Source organism: Leucoraja erinacea, chromosome 14, assembly GCF_028641065.1.
Source record: "Leucoraja erinacea ecotype New England chromosome 14, Leri_hhj_1, whole genome shotgun sequence".
NCBI classification, from domain to species: domain Eukaryota; kingdom Metazoa; phylum Chordata; class Chondrichthyes; order Rajiformes; family Rajidae; genus Leucoraja; species Leucoraja erinaceus.
The window spans coordinates 42,040,302-42,066,860 of NC_073390.1; the positions used below are offsets into that span (position 1 = coordinate 42,040,302).

General features: G+C 43.7%; 1 protein-coding gene across 4 annotated transcripts in view; it reads right to left on the reverse strand.

The window, feature by feature from the left end:
* The window catches only part of LOC129703637 (mitofusin-1-like), a 46,069-nt gene that overhangs the window by 15,046 nt on the left and 4,464 nt on the right, over window positions 1-26,559 (reverse strand). For all 4 annotated transcript variants that reach the window (XM_055646246.1, XM_055646248.1, XM_055646249.1 and 1 more), the window contains exons 2-13: window positions 23,234-23,355; window positions 20,596-20,731; window positions 18,166-18,328; window positions 16,724-16,848; window positions 12,829-12,937; window positions 11,983-12,090; window positions 10,464-10,617; window positions 10,099-10,166; window positions 4,005-4,126; window positions 1,910-2,036; window positions 654-758; window positions 125-227 (exon numbers count right to left, since the gene is read on the reverse strand). In XM_055646246.1, the coding sequence (XP_055502221.1) occupies window positions 125-227; window positions 654-758; window positions 1,910-2,036; window positions 4,005-4,126; window positions 10,099-10,166; window positions 10,464-10,617; window positions 11,983-12,090; window positions 12,829-12,937; window positions 16,724-16,848; window positions 18,166-18,328; window positions 20,596-20,731; window positions 23,234-23,348 (1,435 nt within the window). In that variant the 5' untranslated portion in view covers window positions 23,349-23,355. The remainder of the gene's footprint in view (window positions 1-124; window positions 228-653; window positions 759-1,909; window positions 2,037-4,004; window positions 4,127-10,098; window positions 10,167-10,463; window positions 10,618-11,982; window positions 12,091-12,828; window positions 12,938-16,723; window positions 16,849-18,165; window positions 18,329-20,595; window positions 20,732-23,233; window positions 23,356-26,559) is intronic.

Below are 26,559 nucleotides of genomic sequence, written 5' to 3' on the forward strand. Positions count from 1 at the left end.
TCCACATCCACTCTATCCGGGCCTTTCACTATTCTAGCAAGTCCAACAGACAGTCACAACTCAGATCCGCACATCCTGCTGCTTAATTCAGAAGCCGAGTTGGGCCGTGCCTTAACATACAAACCTATCATTTGCAACTGTGCAGTCTGCAGCGCTGCAAGCACTGCGCTGGAGCAGCGATCAGCCAGATTCCTCCCCAGTCCATCCTCGATGTGTTTGTGCAGGTCCTGCAGAGGAATCGCAACAGATGGATAGAAGGTACAGTGAAACTCTTTGTTTTTACATACAGTGCACAAAAGATTCGCCACCGACAGTTACAAAAGTAAACATCATTGGTCACTTCATCATCCCCCCATCCCCCACCACCACCAGTACCTCTTGTTTATTTAGTCACATGAAAACCCACTCAACTCTCATTATGCAGTCTGAAAAAGAGTCCCGCCACAAAGCATCACCTACTCCTTCTCCCCAGAGACACTGCCTGACCCGCTGAGGTACGCCAGCACTCTGTGAAACATCACCTATCCATGTTCTCCACAGATGCTGCATGACCCACTGAGTTTCTCCAGCTTTGTGCCTGTTTTCACTCAACATTTGAATTTATTTCACAAGAGGCCACATGCTATAGACCATCGATTAATTTGTTTGCTTACGTTTTTATAAAACTTCACGACTGAAGGAGAAGAGTGGAAGTCGCCCCGAAACTCATCGACCAATACAGAGAGGCGGCAGATTTCATCCGTCATTGCAGCCGAAACCTGAAATAACACTCGTGTTAAACAGTCAAACTGTTTCCAAGTGAGCTCCTCCTAATTATTTACAAGACTGTTAAAAATAGTTTAACTTAGAAATTTTATAAGTAATCCCCAAAACACAAATGGCTTCTGCTCAGGACCATGGCTGGTGCCTGACTATTAGATTTTCTAGACCATTGTATGTAATTTTCTGTTAATATTTCAACACAATTTTAATTTACTTTTTGGGGGGGTGGGGGTGAAGGAGATGATATAATACTGTAATACATTTCGCAGTAAACTCAGATTCAAATCACAGTGGTAGTGTCAAATCAGAGCACAAATCAGCTATTCCTTCACTCCATAGATGCTGCCTCACCCACTGATTTACTCCAGCATTTTTGTCTACCTTCGATTTTTCCAGCATCTGCAGTTCATTCTTAAACAGTGGTAGAGTTGCTGCCTCACAGCACCAGAGACCCGGGTTCGATCCCGACTACAGGTGCAGTCTTCACAGAGTTTGTACATGCTGCCCCTATGAAGGGCTTGTTTCCGCACTGTATCTCTAAAGTCTGAAGTTATTGTGAACATTACCTAGTCAGCCAGATGAGGAACTATCAGAATTCCTGAATAGTTGGAAAGCAGATTATTGGAGTTTAATCGTTTTGAGATACAATTTCAATCAGGGGACTTATGTATAACAAGTTTTTAAAACATGTTACATTTAGTTTTAATATTTTGGTTAATCTCAGAAATGACCAAAGATAAAATGGAGTGTAATAGTTACAACTAGAGAGCAGTCCGGAGCTACTATTTACCTCATTGGAGACTCTTGGATTATCTTTGATCATTCTTAATCTTGCACTAAATGTTATAACCCTTTAGCATGTATCTGTACACTGTGAACGTGTATAGTCTTTCTGCTGACTGGTTAGCATGCAACAAAAGCTGTTCACTGTACCTCGATATACGTATTTCATCAGGGATTGGATTTGTTATTATGTGTGAAATGTTTTAAGATTCATGTGCGATGCTCTGGTATTCCCTGGGAAACGTCTTCTCATTTTGCACTGTACAACTGTTGCTTTGCAAGATGACAATAAAGGTTGATTGATTGGTGACAATAAACTCAAACTGAAAAGCTAACAACATTTACTGATGAGGGAAGTTCTCACCTTCACTTCTACTTCTTCTGTCACCATTTTGATTTTTCTCTTACAACCCTCTGAGAGGGACGTCAGTTTACTGCGTACAAACTCCAGCCGGTCGAGGTGGTCCTCGCGTTCCTCCAGTGAAACCACTCTGACAGCAGAGACGCCTTTGTGTTAAATTATCATCGAGTTTCGGGAATATCCGCTCTTAATTCAATTCGTACAAATTCTCCCAAACCATTGTACAGTACCCTCGCTGTTGAATCCCATATTAAGCTGGGGGGGTTCCTCAATTTTCACAAAACCCATTCTCCAAAAACAAGCTGTCAATGTCAACTAGGGATGCCATTATACTTAAATAAACAGATTGATCCTTCACCACAGAATTTGGAGATTTCATTCTGCCGGCCTTATCAATAACTAAAGACTACCTCTCCCGACATGCTCTTCTTTAAATATGGGCAGAAATTCCTGCTGCAGATGGACAGGTTACAATCTGCAACAGGAACGGACACTTGGAAATATCTTCAATGGAGCTGAACATCCCAAGCCATTTCACAAGAACCTTCACAGCTAAAATTTGAAACCGAGTTTCAGATCAATCTGGATAAATGACCAAAATCGCTACCAAAGAAAGAAGTTTTAAGAAGTACATCGGAGGAGAAAGGGAATTTCAATGTCGAAGAAGAAGACCGTTTGGAAGTATCGTCAATGGAGTGGCAATTAAAACATGGAGGTGCGCAAAATGCCCAATTTAGAGGAGTCTCCAATTTTCTTAAATAAAAGGATGGAAGCTTGTGCAGAGGGAGACAAGGAGGGAAGAGACAAAGACTTTAAGACTTTTGCCTTCCATCACAGTGAGGAGGTGCCTGGTGGCCTCATTGTGGTGGATGTTAAATTTGTGTTTGTGTGTTTTTGTCATTTTATTGTATGTATTGCACGAGGTGTGGCCTCGCCAGCACATTGTGCGATCGTGCCAATGCTTCCTTATTTCTAAAACCTATCCCTCTTGCAATTAAGGTTAACATGCCATTGGCCAACCACTTGTTGCACTTGCCAGCTAAATGCTTTCTTACTCATTCACAAGATCACCTACATCCCTCTGCCATCTCTTCATTGACAGATCACTTCTGCGTATTGGCATCAGACGTTCCCCACCTTAACCTCCATTTGCTAAGTTTTCATTAACTGGCTTCCTCGTGTTATCTTTGTCCTGTTGCCGAGTGCAAATATCCTCACTGCAACATATCCCCACACACATTTTCATGTCGATCAGTAAGATCGATCATGTTGGACTGAGTGCAAGCTCAGCTCCACAAGCCCAGCATTTACACTTTATTCCTTGGATGGCAGGAGGCTGAGGGGTGATCTTGTAAAGACATATAAGATCATAAGGGGAACAGATACGGTGAATGTACAGGTAGACAAAAATGCTGGAGAAACTCAGAAGAAGACAGGAAGAGGCGGAGACAGTGGGCTGAGGGAGAGCTGGAAAGGGGAGGAAAAAGTAGGGACTACCTGAAATTGGAGAAGTCAATGTTCATACCGCTGGGGTCTAAACTGCCCAAGCAAAATATGAGGTGAATGTACAGAGTATTTTATCCAGAGTATGGGATCAAGAACCAGAGGTTTAAGGTGAGAGGGGAAAGATTTAAAAGGAACCCGAGGGACAATTATTTCCCCTGGAGGTGGGTGTATGGAACGAGGTGCCAGAGGAGGTTGCTGAGGCAGGTACTATAATGACATTTAAAAGACATTTTGATGGTACATAGAAAGGAAAGGTTTAGAGGACTGGAGCCAAACACAAGCAGGTAACATAGATGGAGCATCTTGGCCAGCATGGACAGGTTGGGCCGAATGGCCCGTTTCTGTGCTGTATTACTGATATCATGACATATTGGACATTTTCTAATTTTGTTGTGGTTGAGCAGGCAGGTGGAGGAGCAGCAAGATTGGCTCGGCTGTAACAGCTGAAATGAAATTTAATGCTTCATGGAATTCATCTCCACCCCAACAATTAATTAAATATTTAGCATTCCGCCTCAACATTCCTCAGTGATAAAGCTTTCCCAAGGTAACCCCGTGCACATAAATCACGTCACCAGGGGCCTTGGCTTACCTCTTCTCTGCCGCAACGATATTGATGGCGTCCATGATTTGTTTCACAGTGTCAATGATCTGTTTAGCTCTGATCGTGTGCTGTTCAAATTTTGTTTTCACTGCTGACTGCGAGATGCATTCCTGCGAGGGCCAAGCGGGGGGACACATTACTGTGAACCTGCCACTGTTCACACTGCACAATGACTGCGCAGTTGCTCAGAGACCGACTTGCTGCTGGTGACCAACAGAAAGGTGCAGAAACTTCAACAGAACACACAGCACTAAATTATAAACTCAAATCATAAATGCAAACAGTCAGCAGCAAGGCGGGCCCAGAGATCTGCATTCACAGTAATGTGTTTAAAATTATATACCAGTGTAAAATAACAGAAAACATTGCTGATAATACGTAAAGGGGGCGAGGACTAGGTCTGACCTAGTGGCCGAGGCGATCAAATTGGGCTTCCTCGTGCAGAGTGTGGTGATCATTATGGAAGCTTCGAGCAAGAACGGAGACGAGGAAACACTATTTCCACACAGAGAGTTGCGAGTCTGTGGAATTCTCTGCCTCAGGGCGGTGGAGGCCGGTTCTCTGGATACTTTCAAGAGAGAGCTAGATAGGGCTCTTACAGATTGCGGAGTCAGGGGATATGGGGAGAAGGCAGGAACGGGGTTCTGATTGCGGATGATCAGCCATAATCATATTGAATGGCGGTGCTGGCTTGAATGGCCTACTGCTGCACCTATTGTCTGTAAGTCAGGTGATATGTCACAACTGGGACAATTAAAATTAACTATCTCATAAAAAATACATTCCCTATTTGTTCTTACCAGAACATAGAACAGTAAAGCCCTTCGGCCACAAGGTCTGTGACGAACATAATGCCAAGACCAATTCTTATCTGCCTGCACGCGATCCATATCCCTCCGTGCCCTGCATATCCCTGTGCCAATTAAACTGCTCTTAAAACACCACCATCATATCTGCCTCCAACCCCACCCCCGCCACTCAGTGCCCTCTGTGTAAAAAAAGTTGCCCCACACATCTCCTTTAAACCTTGCACCTCTCACCTTAAGGCTATGTCCTCTGGTATTTGACATTCCCATCCAGGGAATAGGGCTCTGAAAGACGACCCCATCTATGACTCACCACAACTCTGTCATTAGCGTTGTGTTTTCACATTTGATACAGTTACATACTCTGACCACCGGATGGCTCTCTAATTAGCGTGACAACATCTTCAGTTTGCTTCACACAAAGTTTCAGCACTTTTGCTGTCTATGTTTTTCACTTTCATCTATTTCAAAGCCATGTTTAAACATTCTTTGGCAATTCTCACCTGTCTCTAACTTTTTCCTTTGTACTATAGTGCCCTCCATAATGTTTGGGACAAAGACCCATCATTTATTTGCTTCTGTACTCCACAATTTGAGATTTGTAATAGAAAGAAATCACATGTGGTTAAAGTGCACAGTGTCAGATTTTAATAAAGGCCATTTTTATACATTTTGGTTTCACCATGTAGAAATTACAGCAGTGTTTATACACACTCCCCCAATTTCAGGGCACCATGTTTGGGACACAGCAATGTCATGTAAATGGAAGTAGTCATGTTTAGTATTTTGTTGCATATCCTTTGCATGCAATGACTGCTTGAAGTTTGCGATTGATGGGCATCACCAGTTGCTGGGTGTCTTCTCTGGAGGTGCTCAAATAGTTTTATTCTTGTTTCTCAGTCTCATAATGGCTTCTTTGACTTTCATTGGCACAAAAGCAATAAAAGTTTCCAAAGGTGATGGAAAGACTGGAGGAATAACTAGATGCAGCGAGCTCTCTTATACCTGCATTAAGGAGGCATTTAAACACACCTGAGCAATTACAAACACCTGTGAAGCCATGTGTCCCAAACATTATGGTGCCCTGAAAAGGGGGGGGGGACGATGTATAAACGCAGCTGTAATTTCTCCATGGTGAAACCAAAATGTATAAAAATGGCCTTTATTAAAATCTGACAATGTGCACTTTATTTTTTGTGATTTTTTTTATTACAAATCTCAAATTATGGAGTACAGAGGCAAATAAATAAATGATGGGTCTTTGTCCCAAACATTATGGAGGACTCTGTAGGTGTCTTATCAAGTTTTTCTTTCAACCCTGCATTTATTATATTAATGAAAGCTTTACTTTTAAATTGCTTATGCATCAGAATTTCACACATTTGACAACTACTGGATAAGAAGTGCATTCATGCGATTTACAAGCCCTTCAGGATTGAGGATGATTTGCTGTCACTCATTCTTTTGGGGTTCAAAAGCAACGGGTGAGGCAGGCGTGGAATGACAAGGCAGTTGAATAGTTTGGTCAACTCTCCTTCTACCTTTAACTACCTTCTATTCCAGATGTTCCTTCTCCACATTGAGAGGCCGAGAGTCAGTTGGGATCCTACCCGTTTCCTAATATACCCTTTGTAAACATTCTTTGATCTTCACCTGGTAATCTCTTCTTGTGACAGAGCCTGAAATAGACTTTTAGGCATCGATTCAGGTTTGGTGCTTGGGCATTTGGTGCTGGCCATGTGACTGATATGTCTTGCCCATCGGAGTGAAGTCCTGACCTAAAACATCGCCTAACCATGCGCTCCAGAAAATGCTGCCTGACTTGCTGAGTGGTTTCTATATTGAGTGAATTTAGCGCCTCAATATTCAGAGTATTGGGCCGGAGAAGAATGCTGACATTGGATCACTTGTCCTGGCAGTGGATGTAATGCAGGCAGTGTTGGTGTTATCTTTACAGCGCTCTGAAGTATCGGCTATTGATAGTCCAAGTCTCAGAAACATGGATAGGTTTAGAAGAAGGGTCACCCACTCCTTCTCTTCAGAGATGCTGCCTGGCCCGCTGAGTTGCTCCAGCATTTTGTGCCTACCTCAGAAACATGCAGAAGTGCAGGGACAATTGCTGCCCAGTAGACAAAGAGGTCAGCTTTAAGGCCATGGTCCCCAATCTTCACACACCATATCCCCCGCCTGTGCTGGGACATTGAAGAAGATGGTGACCGTGGCCTTACTGGCTGGTCACACTCATCTGTGTGTCTTTTGTCCATCTAATCTCAGCAAAAGCCTCAGAGCAACACCCCTTAGACCGCCAGCATTAGGAGTGTGGCAGACGTGCAGCTGGGTGCATGGCTGGGAATGTGTCTGGCAGACGAGAGCAATGCATGCACTGGAGCACAGTGAGAACAGGGCCAGATATGCTGACAATGCATGGTCAGCATTGGACCAGAAGGATAAATGTTAACAACTTAAAATAGAAATGTGATCTTTTGGCACTCTCATTTTAAATACATTATTTTTCTGCTAGAGCAGCAAAGGGGTACTGTCCGATTCACCTCTACCCCATTTGACTTGGACTTTGTCTCTGGAACTGATGCGCTACAATGCTGAGAACTATATTCTGCACTCTGTATCTTCCCCCTTTGATCCACCTAATGGACCAGTTTGACGACTGCATACAATTCAGTATTGGATCAGATTGGATATCATGCAAACTAAAGTTTTTCCTTGGTACTTCGGTAAACACGACAATAATAAACCTAAAAAGAAATGTAGGTTGATAACTTAAGAATTTTTAACTGAGACTACACTTAAATAATCTAAAAAGGAATGAAATGAAGAAATAACCACTTGGCTTTTGGCCCATCTTTAAGCCATCTGACAAATGTGTTCCTAGTGCAGAGGAGAGATGCAAGAACTAGTGGAAGTGAAGAACACCTGATCAATGTCATTTGAGAGGAACAAAAAGGTGAAAATAAGAATAAGATAACAGAAAGTAAAACATCATAGGTAAAAGCACCTCGCCGAAGCTGGTCTAGACTTCAGCAATGAACACAAAAAATTGACACGTAAAATACACACATTGTTAGGGTAGAGCTGTAGGAAAGAAGAATTTTCTCAAAGAGAAACTGAGACATGGTTAGGCAAGATACCGATCATCAATTTCTATGATTATTAACAATCAACAATTTCTATATTTATTACAAAGAAGAATGGAAATTGTAAATACATCTTGTTTAAGATCAACAATGCCAGGCATATTCTGTCTACAGTGCCTGGGTATCAGGCACCTTGAAGAATAGAGAAACAAACATTTGTTGCATTGGGCTTCACGTAAGAAACAAAATACCAAATGTTTCCTTCTATTGAAAGGTATTGGAAAGAAAGAACAGAAAAGCTGAATTGTCTTCAAGAACAATGTAATACCAACGAACTGCAATTGCTAGTTTATGACAGTCGACAAGAATATAAACTGCTTACAGAATGTCATTGGAGTTATTTACAGTCTTATGTTCAGACACTAGGGACCAGAAACAGCCTTCAATTGTTAGTTTTCCCCACAATTTCCATCTTCCTGCTGGGTATACTGACATGAATTAGAAAACCATTTTGAATTACAGGTGCACAACCTTTTATCCGAAAGCCTTGGGACCAGACACTTGTCGGATTTCGGACATTTTCGGATTTCAGAATGGAAGATTTTTAGCGTAGATTAGGTAGGTAGCGCGGGCGGCTTGAAAAGTCTGGAGCAGCTGCCTCCTCCCCGGAGACCGGGAGAATCATTGCATAAATGTTAGTCAGTTAGTTTGGAGGGATTTTATGTGGTGGTGGTGGTGTAGGGGTGAAGGGGGAAACTTTAATTCTTAGTCCCCTACCTACCTGGTCGGCGACTCCCAACCTCGCGGAGCTGGGGGCTCCGTCCGGCCGCGGGCGGCGCCGGTTGTGGCTCCGACCCCGGCAACTCTACCCCTGGCTGCGAGGCGCTCCAAATCCAGCGCGGCCCGCGGCCGGACGTCCCAGCTCCGGGAATGTCGGGAGTCGGCGGCGTCGCAGCCAAAGATCCTAGAGGAGCTCCGCTATAGGATCTTTGGTCGCAGCGCTGGGATACCAGCGGGGAGCGAGCAATGCCTTACCGGGTCGCCGTGCGGCAAGCTCCGGAGCGCTGTGGCCGCCTTCTTCCAACATTCGCGGAGCGTCGCTGGATTTGGAGCCGCGGAGCTGGGGGCTCCGTCCAGCCGCGGGCGGCGCCGGTTGGAGCTCCGACCCCAGCAACTCTACCCCTGGCTGCGCGGCTCCAAATCCAGCGACGCTCCGCGATGTTGTGTGTCGGCGGCCACAGCGCTCCGGAGCTTGCCGCACGGCGACCCGGTAAGGCATTGCCCGCACCCCGCTGGTATCCCAGCGCTGCGACGCCGCCGACTCCCGACATTCGCGGAGCTGGGGGGTCCAGCCGCGGGCCGCGGGCCGCGCTGGATTTGGAGCGCCTCGCAACCAGGGGTAGAGTTGCCGGGGTCGGAGCTACAACCGGCGCCGCCCGCTGCCCCACCGGCCACAGCGCTGCGGAGCTTACTGCACGGCGACCCGGTAAGGCATTGACCGCTCCCCGCCTCTCCGACCAGGTAGGGGACTAAGAATTAAAGTTTACCCCTTCACCCCCCTTCACATAAAAGCCCTCCAAACTAACTGACTAACATTTAAGCAATGATTTACAGATGTTTAAGCGTCTCCCGGTCTCCAGGGAGGAGGCAGCCGCTACAGTAGTACAGACCTGGGTTGACCGTGGGTCGTTTTGGGTCAGGTTTGGCGCCAAACGCGAGCTTTGGTGCGCAGACGACATCTGAAAAAAATGGCCGGTTTTCGGAGCTTTTCGGTTTCTGGAACACCGGATAAAAGGTTGTGCACCTGTACTTTTGTTCAAAATCAAACTATATTTAAAAGGCCGTGTCTGTCAAATTCAATTGGAAAAAAAGTAGAATGTGATTAAAATATCAGTTTACTGTGTTAGTTCTCCAGGAAGCTAAAGCTACACTCGAGCCTATTGAGGAAGCAATGCCAATCGCTTGATTGAAGCACAACTTCAAGGCTTGCATCGCTATCAAACCAACACACAGGTTTTTAACTCCAAATATTTCAACGTAAACATGCACCTGAATTATTTTTAAATTACTCTATTTTGGAAACAGACTAGAGATTGCTCTATTCTTGAAACAAACCAGAAACTGAAAAAAAATTATTATTATAGTTATGGGGGCCAAAGTAAAAGATAACTGTCTACTGTATACCTCGAATTGTCGTTCAAAATTTTGAAATTCAAAAAGCCTAGCCTGGAATCCATCTGCCAACGCACCACCTGCAAATCAAATGGAACAAAGTGTTGCCACATTTTTCATGACCAATATACGGGAGAGGTTTAAAAAAAACCTTACAAATCTTGTAATCACAAATCAGACAGTTAGATGATTATAATCCATGTTAAAATAATAATAACTCTCAAGTACTGACTGCTTTAAGTCAATAGGCAAGGACTTTTTCCATAAAGAAATGTGTTCCAGGCAAACCTGTATGGTTCACTGAACCAAAATTGATAACACATAATACTTATCTAGTACCTTCAGTGTTGGGTCATCTCATTATTAAATAAACTTACCCCCTTCTGGCATCCCTTGAGCTTTGTGAATCCTGGCGTTTACAGCCTCCTTGGCAGAAATGAAGAAGATCCGTTTCTCAGCCTGTGCATAGTCCATTACCCCAAGTTCAGCCACCAGGAAGTTTACACAACGATCAGTATGCTGCTGCCGTACCTAGTATACCAAGGAAAACACAGGCTCATGGCTCAGCAATACCAACAGAAAATAGATGCAATTATTATTATTTTTTCATATACATGTGCATTCACAGCAACTAGTAGAGTACTTTTTGACACAGCTTGCATTAACTTCTCACGGTAGGGTTTTTAAAACCATAGAGATGCTTCGTATCGATTCAGGAGCATGAATTACATATATTTACAAGTTATTTCAAAAAGATCAAATGCTGGAGTAACTCAGCGGGTCAGGCAGCATCTAGGGAGAATATGGGTAGATGACGTTTCACAGAGTGCTGGAGTAACTCAGCGGGTCAGGCAGTATCTCTGAAGAACATGGATAATAACATTTTGTGTTGGGACCCTTCTTCAGACTCTGACCCTTCTTCACAGTCTGAAGAAACATCCGAACCAGACACGCCATCTATGTTTTCCACAGATGCTGCCTGACCCTCTGTTAGTCCAGCACTGTGTGTCTTTTCTTGAAAACCAGTATCTGCAATATATTCCTTGTTTCTACAAGTTATTTCGAATTTGTTCCTAGTTAATGGCAGATGAATGAAACATAGCTATTCTGTATTTGAAACTTCAAACTAGACTGTTAGTGTAGAACACTTTGATAAAGTTTGCCTTTTCATAGTAAGGTTTTCCAAACGAATAAACATTTCCAATCGATTCAGGAGCACAAATTAAATAAAATGAAGTGGCTTACAATGTTATTTAAGGCAAGCAATTAAGCTATGCCAAAGATAGACACAAAGTGCTAGAGTAACTCAGCGGGTCAGGCAGCATCTGTGGAGAACATGGATAGGTGACGTTTCACAGAGTGCTGGAGTAACTCAGCGAGTCAGGCAGCATCTCTGGAGAACGTGGATAGGTGACGTTTCGGGTTGGGACCCTTCTTAACCATTTTATTACATCATCCAGGCTGTCTGATCTGCTGAATCTCACCAGCGCTTTGTTTTATTGAATAGGTTTATGAATGAATAAGTTTATTGGCCAAGTATTCCCATACAAGGAATTTGCCTTGGTGCTGCACCCACAAGTGACAACATGACATAGTGACAGTTAAGAATGATACATGAAACATTAAACATTAATAATAAAACATTATTGATTAAACATGTGAATTAAATAAAATACCAGAGCAAATAAAATACCAGTCTTATTCCAGGTTTCAACACCTGCAATTTCTTGTTTCTCCAAGTAATCTAACTACACACTTATTCAATTTGGTATTTAAGTATGAATATATATATATTTTTAAACACATTTAATTAAAGGCTACATTAGCCAGCAATGTCTCATATCCAGACATGACCATTTAAGAACAGATTACAAGCACTGTCCATTAGTAACTTGCCTCATCCATGTACTCTGGCTCAGAAGCAGAAGCATCCCAACGATTATTCAGGATGAAAATATTTGGCTTGGAAAGTCGTTCATTAACTTTATGAAAAAACTGTTTCTCCTGAAAGCAACATAATCGAACAGTTAAAAATTGTGCTGTATTTCCTAAATTCACAACAACTTTCGCAATAAAACCCAAATGGTCACAGGGAGAATGTATTAACTCCGTACGGACAGCACCCGTAGTCAGGATCGCACCCGGAACTCTGGCGCTGTGAGGCAGCAACTCTACCGCTATGCCACCTGAGTAAGTATTGTGTCTACTGGACTGTTATGGATGCAAGGATTTCAATGTTCCGTTGTTCGTACATATGATAACTAAACACTCAACCTGACTAATGATTTTAGCCGGGATCGGGCTGGACTTTGAATTTGATGCCAAATCCTGGCGACTCTAGAATGCGGTTCTCAATGGACCATTTCTACGTGTACTAATCAGGGATCGTACTTGGGTTTGGCAAGAGTTTACTGACCTGTTTACAAAAAAAAAGGAATTTCTCTGTCACGGATGCACGTGACAATAAAATTGTCTAAAATTGATCGATTTCTGGAGGAGGGTTTTAGTTCCCGAATAAGTCGGAGGGGCCTTTATCCGTTCTTTATATAATTTTTTTATCTCCAGTTATAGTTATATAATTTGTCTAATTTTCAATAACTGCTAAATTTTTATATATTCATTCATTCATTCGTACATGCGCCACAAAACAGAGTTTGAAAAAAAAAGATTGGGAATAATTAAACGAAAAATCTTCCCAATATTTGTCTGATTTTGTACCAAGAATAAAAAGTATTCACTTGCCGTTTGCATTAGTGTTGATTCTGAATTCGCGACTAACACAAAGACATCAGCATCCAGGCAGAATTTGTCAATCCAGGTATCCAACTCAGTGGTTACATCTGTACCAGGGCTGCAGAAGATAACATCGGTTCACATAAATGCACACAACATACACTCTGAAATTCTACTAAAATGCACTGGCAATTTTTACAAATTAATATCAGGAAAACAAAAATGCAGAAATTGCGGAGGGTCTTGAAACTCAATGTCATAGAGAAATCCACCATCAATCTGTGTTGCCTATTTCCTTCGCTCCATAGATGCTTCCTCACCCGCTGAGATTCTCCAGCATTTTTGTCCACCTTCAATTTTCAGCATCTGCAGTTCCATCTTAAACTGGAGAAGGGGCTCGACCCGAAACGTCGCCTATTTCCTTCGCTCCATAGATGCTTCCTCACCCGCTGAGTTTCTCCAGCATTTTTGTCCACCTTCGATTTTCCAGCATCTGCAGTTCCCTCGTAAACATTTCATCTACTCCACTGCGAAATCTCCTCAAGGTATGCCTACTTTGAAGAAGTTCTCCTCCTCTTGGAGAAGGGTCTCGACCCGAAACATAGAGAATAGGTGCAGGAGTAGGCCATTCTGCCTTTTGAGCCTGCACAGCCATTCAATATGATCATGGCTGATCATCCAACTCAGTATCCTGTACCTGCTTTCTCTCCATACCCCCTGATCCCTTTAGCCACAAGGGCCATATCTAACTCCCTCTTAAATATAGCCAATGAACTGGCCTCAACTACATTCTGTGGCAGAGAATTCCAGAGATTCACCACTCTCTGTGTAAAAAATGTTTTTCTTCAATTCAATTCAATTCAATTCAACTTTATCGTCATTGCACAGATACAAGTATGGGTACAACGAAATGCAGTTTAGCGTCAGTCCGTAGTAATACCAAAGATCTTATAGCGAAGCAAGATAGGCTACTCCTGCTAAATGCAATGGAACGACGTGTAGTACGCTATGGAGGGGATCATGGGCATTTTCCACGCCCATTTTAGCAACCTGAGCCTACCTAACCCCACCCGACTCGCACTGTAATCAATGTTGCGGGGCAACAGTTTGTGTGGGTCAGATTCATAAATCTGTCAGTTCAAACTTCGTGTCAATAATAAAATTTGATTCTGGTAATTGTCTTTTCTAATGTTTTTTAAATCATTTCTTTTTAAATGGCTCACAAGCAGTGTTTGAGTTGATTTTGTAGTAACCGGAACCGACCCGACTCGCAGGGTGATTGACAGGGGGGACTTTTTGTGCGTGATATAGGGTTAGATTCATAATTCTGTTAGTTCATAATTCTGTTGATTCTTGTTAAAGAATAAAATATTTATAAACACACATACATGAAAATTATATAAATGTATATAACACACACAATTATATTTCTTCTAATCCAATAATGAACTTTATTTCAGACTAGACAAGGGATATTAAATAAGAAACATTGTAAATAAGAAACATTGTCTTGGGGCACTCTCTCTCCCCGCTGCCCCGGGCCCCGCACTCTCTCTCCCCGATGCCCCGGGCCCCACACTCTCTCTCCGCGCTGCCCCGGGCCCCGCACTCTCTCTCCCCCCCGCTGCCCCGGGCCCCACACTCTCTCTCCCCGCTGCCCCGGGCCCCACACTCTCTCTTCCCGCTGCCCCGGACCCCGCACTCTCTCTCCCGGCTACCCCGGGCCCCGCACTCTCTCTCCTCGCTGCCCCGGACCCCGCACTCCTTCTCCCCGCTGCCCCGCACTCCTTCCCCCCCGCGGCCCCGGACTCCCGCACCCCTTCTCCCCCGCTGCCCCGGACTCTCTCTCCCCGCTGCCCCGAGACCCCGCACTCTCTCTCCCCGCTGCCCCGGGCCCCGCACTCTCTCTCCCCGCTGCCCCGGACCCCGGACTCTCTCTCCCCGCTGCCCCGGGCCCCGCACTCTCTCTCCCCGCTGCCCCGGGCCCCGCACTCTCTCTCCCCGCTGTGGATCCAATCTTTGGCCGGAAGCAAGAAGGCGGGAGCAAGATGGCGGAACAAGATGGCGGAACAAGATGGCAGAGTCAGGTTGCTAAAATGTGTCCTATAATCACCCATGAATCCGCCCATGAGCGTACCTCACGTTTGCGTGAGAGTAACCCATCTTGCTTCGCTATAAGATCTTTGGTAATACTGCAATACCTGTACCGCCTCCCTGATGGGAGGAGGGCAAACAGTCCATGGTTAGGGTGGGAGGGGTCTTTTATGATCTTCCCGGCCCGTCTCAGACACCGTTTTCAGTGGAGGGCATCCATGGCAGGGAGCGGGGCACCGATGATGTACTGAGCGGTTTTCACCACCCGTTGTAGTGCCTTCCTGTCCGCTACGGTACAACTGCTATACCATACCGTGAAGCAGGTGGTCAGGATGCTTTTGATGGTACAGCGGTAAAAGTTGGTCAGGATCTGGGGGGACAAGTGAGCTTTCTTGAGCCTCCTCAGGAAGTAAAGGCGCTGCTGCGCCTTTTTGATCAGCTTGGAGGTGTTGAGGGACCAGGACAGATCCTCCGAGATGTGTACCCCGAGGAATTTGTAGTTGGAGACGCGCTCCACCTCAGTCCCGTTTATATGGATGGGGGTATGTCTGCCCCCTCTGTTCTTCCTGAAGTCAACAATAATTTCCTTCGTCTTCTTGGAGTTGAGGACGAGGTTATTGTTGGCACACCAGGTTGTCAGGTGCTGGACCTCCTCCCTGTAGGCTGACTCGTCGTTGTCACTGATCAGTCCTACCACCGTGGTGTCGGCGGCAAATTTAATGATGGCGTTGGAGCCATTCTTAGGGATGCAGTCATGGGTGAAGAGGGAGTAGAGGAGAGGGCTCAGCACACAGCCCTGTGGCACGCCGGTGTTCAGTGTTATAGTGGAGGAGGTGAGGTTGTTGACCCTAACAGACTGTGGTCTGTTGGTGAGGAAATCCAGTGTCCAATTGCAGAGGGAGGTGGAGATGCCAAGTCCGCTGAGTTTGGTGATCAAGCTAGCGGGGATGACAGTGTTAAAGGCAGAGCTGAAATCAATGAACAGCAACCTGATGTAGGTGTTATTGCTGTCCAGGTGGGTCAGGGCAGAGTGTAGGGCCGCCGATATGGCATCCTCTGTAGACCTGTTGGTCCGGTAGGCAAACTGATGGGGGTCCAGTGTGGGGGGGAGGCTGATTTTGAGGTGAGCCAAGATCAGCCGCTCAAAACACTTTGCAATGACAGGGGTGAGTGCCACTAGGCGGAAGTCGTTGAGACTTCCGCCCAGTCTCATCCGCCCCGCCCAGCCCTCTCATCTCGGTCCTAAAAGATTTCCCCTTTATCCTTAAACTGTGACCCCTTGTTCTGGACTTCCCCAACATCGGGAACAATCTTCCTGCATCTAGCCTGTCCAACCCCTTAAGAATTTTGTAAGTTTCTATAAGATCCCCCCTCAATCTTCTAAATTCTAGCAAGTACAAGCCGAGTCTATCCAGTCTTTCTTCATATGAAAGTCCTGACATCCCAGGAATCAGTCTGGTGAACCTTCTCTGTTCTCCGTCTATGGCAAGAACGTCGCCCATTTCCTTTGCTCCATAGATGCTGCCTCACCCGCTGAGTTTCTCCAGCATTTTTGTCTACCATCAACTTATGGAGAATGCCTATGCATAGATCCACAACTAAATGCAGAAATTCCCATCGCTAACAGCTTTCTTCAAGGTCGGTAGTGAACGCTACAGCTCCAAAATCTCCAAATTGGCTTCAAAATCCACAGAGAAGAATCGGATACCACATGAATGTTTCAAATGATGAGAAGAGTGCTGTGCAGCAATGGAGCAATCAACAAAATTATAATTTACATCAATGTGAAATGATTTTGAACTTATCAGACCTGTCCATTAATACCAAGTCATCCCGAAGAAGAGCACATTTCGATTTTGGCCAAAACACACGGACTAGACATCCAGCGTCCAAGTACTCATTCTGGTGTAAAGCATGTGCCAGCTGGTTCACAGTCTGTAAACACAGAGATATATAGTACTGCACATTACATTGTCACACTGATGCATATTGTACAAAAACATTGGCGATATATAATGCGATCGAGAAGGAAGATATCATCGAGAAAAAGAAATAGACTGTAATCAAGTGGGAAGAGTCTAGTATCCAGATTACTTTATGAAAAAATGAATATGAAATATAAAGCATCTCTCCCAAGATGATGCAAGTGCCTGGGCACTCTGCTGTGTAAAAAAACAAAGTGCTGGAGGAACTCAGCGTGTCAGGCAGCATCTGAGGGGGGTAATCTTCCCAGCTACTATAAGGCAACTGAACCACAGCCTCCACAGCCATCTGTGGCAAAGAATTCCACAGATTCTTTACCCTTTGGCTAAAGAAATTCCTCATCTCCATTCTAAATTCTAAAGGTACGTTCCCGTCTGTGCCCTCTGCTCCTAAACTCTCCCACTACTGGAAACATCTTCTCCACATCCACTCATTCTAGGCCAATCCCATCCAATCAGATAATACAAATTATAAATATGATCAACTCAAGCTCAAATACAATAGTTAGAGCAAAGGGAAAGATGCAAAGTGTAGAATATAGATTGGAGAGCATCAGTTTCAGAAACAAAGTCCAATATCCAGAGAGGTAGAGGTGAATTGGACAGTGCCCTAGCTTCTGGAAGGACCATTCAGAAACTTGATCACAAAGGGGAAGAAGCTGTTCCTGAGTCTGGTGGTGCGCACTTTCAAGCTTGAAATGTTCCCCATGAATGAAGCAGATGTTATATATTGCAGATTGTAGATTAGTCAGGCAAGCAATCTCCTTGGGGTGGGATTAGGATTACCATAGGGGAATGAGGAATTTAAAAGCGAGATTAGGAACAAACACTTCTATGGTAATCCTAGTTCAGGGTACATTTGACCTTAACTGGTCCTCACAGCAGAGCTGTTTCATTTCAAAACTACATCCAAAGATCTCTGGAGAGAATGCCCGGTTGGAGAATGCCCGGGCGGAATGCCCGCCCCCGATCAGTCTGAAGAAGGGTTTCGGCCCGAAACGTTGCCTATTTCCTTCGCTCCATAGATGCTGCTGCACCCGCTGAGTTTCTCCAGCTTTTTTGTGTAACCTCCAAAGATCTCTCCTGGTCCCAGATGCAATCATAAAGAAAGCACATCAGCGCCTCTACTTCCTGAGATGATTACGGAGAGTCGGTATGTCAAGGAGGACTCTCTCGAACTTCTACAGGTGCACAGTCGAGAGCATGCTGATTAATTCCTACTGATCTTAAATTCCCAGAAACGCATGTCCCTGCATAAACAAACACTTACTTTCACGTTCTTCTTTTCCTCAGAGTCTTCAGTCATCAAATAGGCTTTATCTCCATCTGTTCCTTCCACACTCAGGAAGCAGTTGGTCGTATGTCCAATGCCACTGGGCAGTACCTTGTCCCATAACATTGCGTTGATCACAGTACTCTTTCCATTGCTTGTTCTATGAAAATACAAAACATTTTAAAGGACATATTGTAGAGGCACCAAAAGTGGTGAACAAATGGGTTACTTTATTCAGGCATAAAAGGTTTGTTATACATGCACGTTGGTCCTCTAACATAAAGTTTCTGTTGCTGCTGCGAGGCCGTTGCCTCGTGGGCTCGAGGTGAGCCCCTGCTGAGGTGGAAGGACACTCACCCCTAGAGAGAAGAGAGCTGGTCAGCTCAAAGTAAGAGAGAGAGAGAGAGAGAAGAGAGAGAGAGAGAGGGTTGTCCCAGGGTTCGTTATATATCCCAGGACACACCCCTGTACCCCGTGACAACTCCTCCCTGCCATTGCCCAGTCACGTGACTGACTGCTGAGGGTTCGTGTAGCTAGTGGCCCAACACCGGGTGCCGCCACAATATTCTCTTTCAACATCGCACAGAATTTTCTTTTACACAGAAAATCCGCAACTCAATTCATGGAAGACAATGCCCCTTGACTTATTTTCAGGTGACCATATGAAAGTGTAGTCGAGGGCAGAAACATTGATAATAGAAATTCAACTATCCGCAACGCAACACAGTAGCACAGCGGTAGTGTTGCTGCCGTTCAACGTTTAGAGACCCGGGTTCGATCCAGACTACAGGTGCTGTCTGTACGGAGGTTTGTAGGCTCTCCATGTGTCCGCATGGCCCCCACCACCACCGCCCCCAAGATCTTCAATTTCCTCCCACACTCCAAAGACGTACAGGTTAATTGGCTTGGTTTAAATGTAAATTGTCCCTAGCCAGTTTAGGATAGTATTAGTGTGCAGGGATCACTGGGCGGCGTGGATTCAGTGGGCCGACGGGCCTGTTTCCGCACTGCGTCTCTAAACTAAATTAAACTATATTTTTAAAGGACAGCATTGTGACCACAATCTATGGGGAAATAGCAGCAGCCTCCTATAGTTTCCCCACGTAGAAATTGTACCCGACTTGGCAATAACAAAGGCTGAAAATCATTACAGCTATAATTGGAGCTGTCAGTTTTCCACCTGCAGGCCCTTTAGGTTCTTCAATGAGGAAAGTAAATGCTTATTGTTTTCAGCTATTTGATGCTCATGACCATGTTCTAAATCCAATATGTCCAAAATGATGGATTAAAAGGCAGTAATATTTTAAAGAACACTTTACCTCTAATCCCTCAGTTTAAATTAAGATAATTAGGGTGGCAAAGTAATCCAGCGGTAGAGTTGCTGCCTCACAGCTCCACAGACCGGGGATTTAGCCCAAAACGGTGCCTATTTCCGTTGCTCCATAAATGCTGCCGCATCCGCTAAGTTTCTCCAGCACTTTGTCCCGACTATGGATCTTGTACGTTCTCCTCATGGCCTGCGTGGGTTTCCTCCGGGTGCTCCGGTTTCCTCTCACACTTCAAAGATGTGTGTGTTTGTAGGTTAATTGACTTCTGTAAATTGTTCCTAGTGTGCAGAATAGAACTAGCCTATGGGTCATTGCTGGTCAGTGCGGATTCAGTGGACTGAAGGGCCTGTTTCCCAGAGATAGTTTAGTATCTCTAAACTAAAATTACTGTTACGCCCAAATCAAATTCTTTCCTTTGACCGAAAACAATGAATTTCATTATTTCTACGAGCCTTCCTCGTTCTAATAAAGTAAAAAAAATGTTGGTAACACCGAAACTAGCCATCACCAAATCACTACAGTTTATTCTATCTAACCAGAACTGTGACAACTGTAGTTTGTTAAGCACCACCCTTTCGTTCTGGTTCCAGATTTAAAAAAGGTTACATTTTATACATCAAAAAATATAATCCGGGTCTATATACAAAGTAATATCTCTAATCATGATCAAAGACAAGAGAATCTTGCACAAGAGAAAAGGATATGTGACGTTTTGGGTTGAGATATTTCATCAGACAGAGGTAGACAAAAATGCTGAAGAAACTCGGCGGCTGAGGCAGCATCTCTGGAGAGAAAGAATGGGTGACGTTTTGGATCGAGACCCTTCTTCAGGCTGAGAGTCAGGGAGGGGGAAACCAGAGGTAAGGGAAGGTACAGACAGGACCGTACCGAACAGAGCAGTGTTCTGTACCTTCTCATACCTCTCGTATCTCCCTCCCTGACTCTCACTCTGATGATGGGTCTCGATCCGAAATGTCACCCATTCCTTCTCTCCAGAGATGCTGCCTGTCCCGCTGAATTACTGCAGCATTTTGTGTCTATCTACGCTGTAAACCAGCATCTGCAGTTCCTTCCTACACAAGAGAACCGTGCGTCTCACCTTCCAAAAAAGGCTACTTTCATGTGCCGACGTGCCAGCACCTCGCGGATTCCAGCCACTTTGGAAGCAAATATTTCTATCTCCGACAACTGTTGCTGTGTTGTTATCTTCTCCAGGCCTTCATTCTGACGAGACGCTGACAGAATCAAACGGTCACAGTGAGGAAAGCCAGTGGAAAATAGCCCCCCCCCCCCCGTAATCCCACTTTAAAGCGAAGGGGAAAAGATTTAATAGGAATCTGAGGGGTAACCTTTTCACACAAAGGGTGGTGGATGTATGGAACAAGCTGCCAGAGGAGGTAGTTGAGGCTGGGACTATCCCAACATTTAAGAAACAGTTAGGCAGGTACATGGATAGGACAGGTTTGGAGAGATATGGACCAAATGCTGGCAGGTGGGACTAGTGTAGCTGGGACATGTTGGCCAGTGTGGGCAAGTTGGGGCGAAGGGCCTGTTTCCACACTGTATCACTCTATGACTCTAACCAATGACACCCATAATCCTCTGACAAGAGAAAAACAATGAATCAAAGACGACACCATAAGAGTTGACAAAATCTTGGTCAGAGGTAGAGCTCAAGGATAATCTTAAAATGAGATCAGAAAAATCTATCAAGTGAGATAGAGTTTAGTGTCAATATGCACAAGTATGGTGAGGTACAATGAAAATGCTGCTTGCAGCAGCATTGCAGGTACGTAAACGCAGAATGCTCAACATAGATATTATACAAGGCAGTAAAAAGAAAAAGGAAAGGAAAAAGACTACACAAAAGCAAGATATTTGTGGAGAAACACAATTAAAGCCCTGTCCCACGGTACGAGTTCATTCCAAGAGCTCTCCCAAGTTTAAAAAAAAAATCAAACTGATGGAAAGCACAATGAACGAAGCTGGTACGTCGGAGCTCAGGGAGTCTCTTAGTGGCTCGTAACACTAACGGCAGGTAAGCACGGGAAGACTCGTGAAGATTTTTCGACATGATGAAAAATGCCCACGAGAGCTCCGAGTATGACGAGTGGCCATTACCGTAAATCTCCAAATTCTAGGTATGTTACAAAACCTACCTGAATCGCGGCTGAGCATCTGCCCCACCCCTTGTGTGTGATTTTGGAGCTGTTTGGAGGGGGCGGGTTTAAAACCCGATTTTTACTAGGCTGTTCCAATCGCAGATGTTCAGCCTAGTAAATCATTAACGGAGAATCGCTGCAAGACCCGGTCCCAAAAGCTATTATTAGTTTTATAGGCCTCGAATAGTAGATATAATAAATTTAAAAGCTCTTGTTCAGTTCGCAAGCTTTCGCAGCCCCAGGGTTTTATAAAGCAAACAATTAAAGGCATGTACCTTATTTTTACATTAAATGGGGCATGTATATAACCCTATAATTATAATTTTCTATAGCGAGTAGCTCATTTTGGGCTTTTTATATCCCGCAGTATTTTTCTCGGCATTTGAGGGCACTAATCTAGCGCGCTGTCAACATTCTAAACCTGCGCGTTCACAGAAACCCACTAGAAAACCGATTTAAATGGGCATTTATTTACAGCAATTGAACACTAAATTCCTTCCATTTGGCCTATAAATTAATGTAAATTAGATGTAAAAATCATGTTATATTGTGAATTATTTGTGAATAATCTTTGGACACTTAGGCTATTTAAAAATGTTAATCTTTCCTTAAGAAATGTGCTTTTGACTATCCAAGATCACAGCTTTTTTGTAATGTCCATTGAAAATCAATAGGGAACAAGATGCTAATTTCCGAGTATGAAAATGGTCATAACTTTTTTAATACTTGAGATATGAAAGTGAATTAGGTGTCAAATTAAACTTATTGTTATGCTTTATCTGATGGGATAAATTGCAGACTTGATTTTTTAAATCTCAAAATTTTGTAACATTGCTACAAATTCTAATCAGGGCAAACTCGGGAGAACTCTTGGAATGAACTCGTGCCATGGGACAGGGCTTTTAGAAAACAAGTCATGGTAGTGCAAGAGGTGTTGGATGAATGTTGGCTCAATAATTAGCACGCAATTCTACCAATTGGGACATGTCCCAAAATGGCAGGTTCTGCCCAAGCACTACCATGGTGCTGCCCTGACATCAGCATTGGTGCCCCACAATGCTGCCCCAATGTTAATGCCGCTTCTCCCACATTGGACGTTCGGCAACCAATGTTTAGGTTTATTATTGACATGTGTACCAAAATATAGTGAAAAGCTATATATCAGATCAGATATACATGGATGCAATCAAGTCAAACTCAAGTACAATAGGTAGAGCAAAGGGGAAGATAGAGTGCAGAATATAGTTCTCAGCATTGTAGCACACCAGTTCCAGAGACAAAGTCCAATGTCTGCAATGGGGTAGAGATGAATCGCACAGTACCCTAGCTTATGGAAGGACCATTCAGAAGCCTGATAACAGAGGAAGAAGCTGTTCCTGAGTCTGTTGGTGCGCGTTTTCAAGCTTCTGTACCTTCTGCCAGGTGGGAGCGGGGAGTGGAAGGAATGACCGGGGTGGGACAAGTTATAAGCAACATAGCTCTAGGTTACAATGCACAAGTTATGGCTCAACACCTGTTACTTTCTCTACATGATGACAACTATTAGGTCTATGAAAATATCCATTCATCGTTTACCTTCAATAAACCTTGCACCTTCATTAACATATTCCAACAGTTGTTCAAATATGGTATTAATCTTCTTCTTAGCTTGTACAAAGTGCTTGAGTGGAGATGAACTTGTGTCTGCCATGTTTCAACTGTGGACAGAACACATTAGTAGGTGAAAGAAAATCATTCTAACGCAGTGGCAGCTAATTTATTGGGCACATTTTAAAAAGAGTGTTTTAACAATAGTACAGTACCCTCCATAATGTTTGGGACAAAGACCCATCATTTATTTATTTGCCTCTGTACTCCACAATTTGAGATTTGTAATAGAAAAAAAAATCACATGTGGTTAAAGTGCACATTGTCAGATTTTATAAAAGGCCATTTTTATACATTTTGGTTTCACCATGTAGAAATGACAGCTGTGTTTATACATAGTTCCCCCCATTTCAGGGCACCATAATGTTTGGGACACATGGCTTCACAGGTGTTTGTAATTGCTCAGGAGTGTTTAATTGCCTCCTTAATGCAGGTATAAGAGAGCTCTCAGCACCTAGTCTTTCCATCACCTTTGGAAACTTTCAATGCTGTTTATCAACATGAGGACCAATGAATGTCAAAGAAGCCATTATGAGAAACTAGAATAAAACTGTTAGAGACATCAGCCAAACCTTAGGCTTACTAAAATCAACTGTTTGGAACATCATTAAGAATAAAGAGAGCACTGGCGAGCTTACTAATTGCAAAGGGACTGACAGGCCAAGGAAGGCCTCCACAGCTGAAGACAGAAAAAACTATCTCTATAATAAGGAAAAAACCCTAAACACCAGTCAAACAGATCAGAAACACTCTTCAGGAGTCAGGTGTGGATTTGTCAATGACCACTGTCCGCAGAAGACTTCATGAACATAAATACAGAGGCTACACTGCAAGATCCAAACCACTGGTTAGCCACAAAAATGGGATGGCCAGGTTACAGTTTGCCAAGAAGTACTTAAAAGATCAACCACAGTTCTGGAAAAAGGTCTTGTGGACAGATGAGACGAAGATTAACTTATATCAGAGTGATGGCAAGAGCAAAGTATGGAGGAGAGAAGGAACTGTCTAAGACCCAAAGCATACCACGTCGTCTGTGGAACACTGTGGTGGGGGTGGTTATAGTCTGGGCATGTATGGCTGCTGAAGGTACTGATTCACTTATCTTAATTGATGATACAACTGCAGATGGTCGTAGCATAATGAATTCTGAAGTGTATAGATGCATCCTATCTGCTTAAATGCCTCAAAACTCATTCGCTGGCAGTTCATTCTACAGCAAGACAATGATCCCAAACATACTGCTAAAGCAACAAGGGAATTTTTCAAAGCTAAAAAATGGTCATTCTTGAGTGGCCAAGTCAATTACCCGATCTGAACCCAATTGAGCATGCTTTTTATATGCTAAAGAGAAAACTGAAGGGGACTAGCCCCCAAAACAAGAATAAGCTAAAGATGGCTGCAATACAGGCCTGGCAGAGCATCACCAGAGAAGACACCCAGCAACTGGTAATGTACATTTCGCAGACTTCAAGCAGTCATTGCATGCAAAGGATATGCAACAAAATACTAAACATGACTACTTTCATTTCCATGCCATGATCATATTGAATGGCGGTGCAGACTCGAACGGCCGAATGGCCTACTCATGCACCTATTTTTTGTTTCTATGACATTGCTGTGTCCCAAACATTACGGTGCCCTGAAATGGGGGGGGGGGGGGACTATGTATAAACACTGCTGTAATTTCTCCATGGTGAAACCAAAATGTATAAAAATGGCCCTTTATTAAAATCTGACAATGTGCACTTTAACCACATGTGATTTTTTTCTATTACAAATCTCAAATTGTGGAGTACAGAGGCAAATAAATAAATGATGGGTCTTTGTCCCAAACAGTATTAGAAGACAATTAGCATTATCAGTTTCATCATCATCACCGTTTAATACTATCTTATTTTAATAATTCTAGCTTTCTCCTGCTTGCTACACTCAGTCTAAAGAAGGTACCTGTCACAAATAGCCTATCTACATCCCCCCAAGATGCTGCCTTCCCCTCTGAGACAGTCTGGCACTTTGAAGATAGACAAATATGCTGGAGAAACTCAGTGGGTGAGGCAGCATCTATGGAGCGAAGGAATAAGTGACATTTCGGGTCGAGGATTTTTCTCCAAGAAGGGTCTCGACTCGAAACATCACCTATTGAAATAAGTTTATTCATGGATAACCCCTTGAGATGGACAGTCATCTCGTTTTCGAGGGGGTCCAACATAAAACATACAGCACAAGACATAACATACATAAAGGCTCTCATTGACCCACCTACCCACACACCAATCCCATAACCCCTCCATCCCCACTTGTTATAGTTTATAACAATTGTTAATTGACTTTACATATCCAATAATAATAACAGTTATATGTTACAGTGCAAATGATCACACACAGAGCAAGCTAGATAAAGGAGCTTAAAGGCTTTAATACTAGAAACAGGTACATGGTTTTATAAGGAAGGGTAAAAGTGTATTTTTAAATAGACTAAATGAGCTAATAGTTCTAATGGTACTAGGCAAAGTGTTCCAGTCAGAAGAAGCTTTGAATTTAAATGCACGTCTCCCAATTTCTTTGTTAGTTCTTGGAATGAAAAAGAAGGGTTGCTGAATATGTCTATTCCTTCGCTCCATAGTCTGGCACTTTGTGTCTTTTGTGTAGGAAGGAACTGCAGGTGCTGGTTTATACCAAAGATAGACACCAAGTGCTGGAGCAACTCAGCGGGTCAGGTAGTATCTCTGGAGAAAAGGAACAGGTGACGTTTTGGATCGGAACCCTTCTTCAGACTCATTTTTGTCTTTTAAATGTTGTAGTAGTACCTGCCACAACTACCTCCTCTGGCAGTTCGGTCCATATACCCGCCACCCTCTGTGTGAAAAAGTTGTCACTCCGGTTCCGATTAAATCTCCCCCCCCCCCCGCCTTAATCTACCTCCTCTGGTTCTTGATCCCCTTACTCTGTGCATTCAAATCATCAAGTCAAGAGAGTTAATTGTCACCTTTTCTATTCCCCACATGATTTTATGCACACCACTCGTCTTTGCTACAGAATGATCCTGTTAGTGCGTTAAAGTATCAATAAGTGCCTATGCTGCTGAGAATTCATTCATTTACCAATATATGAAAAGACGTATTTATTCAAGTCTACTAGTCAGACTGCATCAGTACATCCAATCAATGTCCAAAACTCCAACAATAATTATTCAACAAAAAGTTTTCATTTTCACTTTCATTTACTTAGAATCATTTCTTGCAGGTACATAGAAA